Genomic DNA, 4,272 nt, shown 5'->3' with positions numbered 1-4,272 from the left:
TACCCAGATCGCCCCACTCCTGGACGCAGCCCTCCTCCTGGACGAAGCCGTGGTCGTGGTCGTTCATCCACTGCACGATCTCACCCACAATCTGCTCGGGCTGCTCATACTTCTCTGCCTTCGGTTCCTTCTGCGCCGTCATCAGCATCCATCTCCATGGCAGATTTTACACCAGAAGTTCTACAACATCTCATGTCCTTGGCTGTCTCTTCTGCCCCTCCAGTTGATAAACTTACGGGTAAGATTTTACACCCATCTTGGATCATCGACAGTGGTGCATCCCAACACATGACGGGCACACTCTCCTATCTATCCAATGTGCATTCTATTTCTCCTTGAGGATATACTAGTGTGGACTTCATTGGTATTTCTCCAAGATATGCATGATGAATAACCGAGAGAAGAGTTGAAAGACAGAATGAGGCAACTTTTAACATTAATGAGGTTCTCGGAATTTATATATAACTGTACATATCATTGAGAGTCAGGTTATTAATATTAGTAATATTCCGAATTTATGAGACAAACCAATGAGAACGGATCATACAGTGTAAATTTATAATGGCTCCTGAATGTGGGAAGTGAGATCCCCAAAGGTGTTCTCGCCACTGTATGTAACATACAGAAATCCATCTTCATCCTTCTTCTCATCATATATGGCAGACATAATTGCTCCTGAAGAAAGTGAATAATCAAGTGAGATGCTGAGGCCATTCTACATTACAAGAAGTCTAGAATCTAGATATTAAAAAAAGTGAAGGAGCATATAATTTGCCAAAGTTCACCTGTAGGAGGAAGTACGTTGTCCACAAAAATAAATATTGCCTTTTCTGCACTTAATTTAATCCTTTTGCGAATAACGTACACAAACTGTCCAACGGTGAGGTCAGCAGGGACAAGGTACCTGCAATGTTTTCATTCAGTTTGATACCATAAAACAGTACATACGGCTGTGAACCACGTACCACATTCATTGGAAATTTTATACGTCTACTGGCACAAAGCCATTTCACAATGGCTAATGGCATAATATAAACATAATATCAGTTCAACCTTGAAATCTAGCAGTAGTTATTAACTACCAAAAGAAAATACACAGCCATTATCACCAAGCTTTCAGAAATAAAAAACCAATTCAAATGCTGTTTACCCAATAAAATTTATACGTCATCTCACAAAATGAAGCTACTGATATGATACCAGCAAATCTTTGCAGCATTGCCAAATTAGCATGTCAATTTGATCAATTCAGTACATCATTCAATAAATTCATACAAAGTGATTTGATCAATCTGGCCATTGAATAATGAATATGTATTACATTGAAATTATATCCCATATTTTAGAATAGTTAAACACAAAAAGAGGCAGAGGTAGGCCGAAGCTTACTTGGGGGAAAGTAGTAAAACAAGATTTAATGGAGTGGGATATAGATTGGCGGACAGTATGTCTTAGAACGGAATGGAGAAAAGCTATAAGTATGGTGGAGGGTTAGACCCGCTGTTATTCCTATGTTCCAGATGGTCCCTTTTTAGTCATTTTCCCCTTCATTTCCCCCACTTATTCTTGTCCCTTTCTTTTTTACTTTTATTTATTTATATATACATATATTGTTATTTTATTTTATCTTATTTTATATTTTTATTTTATTTGTTTATTTTTATTTATTTATTTATTGCTTTTTTACTTTTTTCCTTTTTTTATTTTTTTTAACTTTTTTTTTTCAACCGTTTTGTATTTTTCATGTGGGTTCATCTACCACCGACCCCAATTAATTTGGGATAAAGGTGTTGTTGATGTTGATGTTGATTTTAGAATAGTTAAACAAACATAAAAATACGACCAAATGTTTGAAAAGTATATTCTGCATTAATTCTAATACAACCGAATGGAGTAGAAAACAAACTCAAATTTATGTGAGATTTTATAAGAATGACATGCACATTCGTCAATTCAATGGTATTTAAAATTATTCATCGGTGTAAGCTTGATTTTGAACTACATACATTGGCATTGAAATAAAATGACAATTTCCACATTAGAAGGAGAGTATTCAGAGAATCTTACTTCTTCTTGTCAATACTTGGGATGTCACTTCTTTCAGCCTTCTCCACAATTACCTTCAAGCATATGCAGAGAAAATTTAGCACAAAAATTAGAGATGAATCAATGATGTACGCTTCTGAGTATCATAGTTGTGGCAGGCAGAAGGCAGAATTTAAAATGCCATAACCTTGACTAATATAGTATATTATGTGTATTTACCTGATAAATTAAATATTTACCTGATAAATTAAAACTAACTTATAAATGAAATTGAAAACAAGATGATGTGACTATGATATTAACATCAGAGTAAAACAAGGGAAGACAATGCAGACTCCTTGGCATGTATAATCATGACTAAGAATAACTAGTACAAAGCAGCAAATATAAAGTTTGTGGGCATAAGATGCTTTCGTTACGGGATCCAACCTTTGAGAAAGTCCATAAATGTATAGTTTCATAAGTAAATCATCTATCCTTCCTTAAGTTGAATTCATTGTATAATTCAATAGACTCGATAACAAGTCATTTAACCTCCAATACAGAATATTTCCAAATAAAGATGATTTATACATGTAGAGACCAAAATTGTTTTTTATTTTTTTTTTAAATGTCCAAAAGTGCATTACAATTTTGCATACAATAGAATTACAGACCGTTTTTATGAGGAACATAACTATGTGTACAGAGACATTAGACTCCAATAAGGGAAAGTAAGGGGACCAGGAACACCTATTAAAAAAAAAAAAAAAAAAAAAGTGAAATAAGGACGCTAACAGCAAGCATGTATAATGAGATGACCAGCAAACTAAGAACAGAAAATTGCCTAATTAAATTACTTTCATCTAACAGAGCATAGTGAACACATCTAATCAAATTAGCAGATATTGAACATGCATTGATCAATGTTAAAGAAATTCCTATTCAAGAAAAGCTGTTAATGAAGATCAAGGATCACCAATCCTATCAAGGCCTTGCACCAAGGTCAAGTGCTAGTCAGTTATATATGCTGCCACCACATGACGGGAAGGAGACAAAAGACAAATTGAAATATTTCAAACAGAAGAATACATTTATATTTAATAAACAAGCTTTCACCATAACACATAAAAACTGAGAAACAGATTAACGAACAACTCTGATTCTTCCACAAATGTGTACTTCACCATCACCATAGATTGCATCAGTAGTAGATAGTTGCAAAGGGGAAAAAAAATAAATAACTACTAGTTCTCACCGGGATCCGGTCTGGGTATTTCTCCCTAATCCTAGCTGCTTCAGCTCTTCTCTTCTCTGGAGACAAAATAATTATTTGTATGTTTCTCAGCTTACCACACACCCAATATAACAAGTAACTGGAAGAAGGGGGGAAAAAATAAAATAAAGTACATACCAAGATCATGCTCTTGTTTGAAGTAGCTCTTTGCCATTCCTACTGAAAGTAGCATTAACAAAAATCAATTAAGAGTAAAATGAAATATGCATTGTGTGGCAAAGGAAAATTAATTCCCCAATCATTCAAAGAATCAAAATCAATTATTATATCCAAAAAATAATAATAAATAAAAGAAACGAAGAGGCTTCATTAAATGACAAAACACCCAAATTAAGCAACACGAAGCTGCAAGCAAATAATTACAGATAGGTAAACATAAACAACAAGCAGATGGGGGGATAAAGGGGAAAACTCATCCGAAAACAAAATCTTATGTATGAAGTATATAGGAACCCCCAAGTTTCAAAAGGATCATCATCGCCTACCGTGCACGAGCAACGGAATTTACGAAAGAGGAAAAGCAAAAAAAATTGACCAAATTTCTTAAATAATATTCGTCAAACAGCTGAGAAATATATTATGGAAACCAAAAACATAGAACTTCGATTTTGACAAAGTTATCGACGGAAGGAAACCTCGTGAAGATGATGAAGACAACCAAACAAGAGAAGTAACGCCGTTGATCACAACTCCAAGAAGCCCGTGGATTGCTTCAAGATAACTAAAATATGGCGGCTTTGCTTGCTTTTATTATTTATATTTTGACAATGGGTTTCAATTTTATCACGTAATTTTCTCATACGGGCACATATTTATTAAAAAAATAAAAAAAATACATGCAGTTAAATCAAAGTGTTATTTATAGGAAAAAATAATTTTTTCATAATATAAGAAAATATTTTTCTTTTTACAATTAATAAACTCACAATTTAACTTCTTAATGCACAAAT

At 33.8% G+C, this 4,272-nt stretch overlaps 1 protein-coding gene across 3 annotated transcripts; it reads right to left on the bottom strand.

The window, feature by feature from the left end:
• Positions 1-418: 418 nt before the first annotated feature.
• Positions 419-4,072, bottom strand: LOC133302106 (autophagy-related protein 8f-like). 3 transcript variants are annotated; one of them, XM_061501844.1, is made up of 6 exons: positions 3,958-4,072; positions 3,440-3,481; positions 3,284-3,339; positions 2,068-2,120; positions 786-904; positions 419-675 (listed from the first exon to the last, which is right to left on the bottom strand). In XM_061501844.1, the coding sequence occupies exons 2-6, from the start codon at positions 3,474-3,476 to the stop codon at positions 557-559; spliced, it is 384 nt and encodes a 127-aa protein (XP_061357828.1). In that variant the 5' UTR covers positions 3,477-3,481; positions 3,958-4,072; the 3' UTR covers positions 419-556. The 3 variants fall into 3 exon arrangements, with proteins under 3 accessions (XP_061357828.1, XP_061357829.1, XP_061357830.1); XM_061501845.1 differs by having other exon boundaries at positions 3,440-3,478; positions 3,958-4,059; XM_061501846.1 differs by lacking the exon at positions 3,958-4,072 and adding an exon at positions 3,808-3,902.
• Between the last annotated feature and the right edge of the window lie 200 nt (positions 4,073-4,272).

Source organism: Gastrolobium bilobum, unplaced genomic scaffold, assembly GCF_033153095.1.
Source record: "Gastrolobium bilobum isolate Gb01-03AN ecotype WA unplaced genomic scaffold, APGP_CSIRO_Gbil_v1 utg5726, whole genome shotgun sequence".
Classification (NCBI taxonomy): Eukaryota; Viridiplantae; Streptophyta; class Magnoliopsida; order Fabales; family Fabaceae; genus Gastrolobium; species Gastrolobium bilobum.
The sequence above is the reverse complement of the archived record's forward strand: the minus strand, read 5'-3'. Positions and strand labels throughout refer to the sequence as shown.

Coding starts and splice junctions, on each gene's coding strand:
- LOC133302106 (XM_061501844.1), bottom strand. CDS start 3,476: ATGGCAAAGAGCTACTTCAAACAAGAGCATGATCTTG. Junction 2,121..3,283: donor AATACCCAGACCGGATCCCG/GTGAGAACTAGT, acceptor ATATGCTTGAAG/GTAATTGTGGAGAAGGCTGA. Junction 676..785: donor CAACGTACTTCCTCCTACAG/GTGAACTTTGGC, acceptor CACTTTCTTCAG/GAGCAATTATGTCTGCCATA.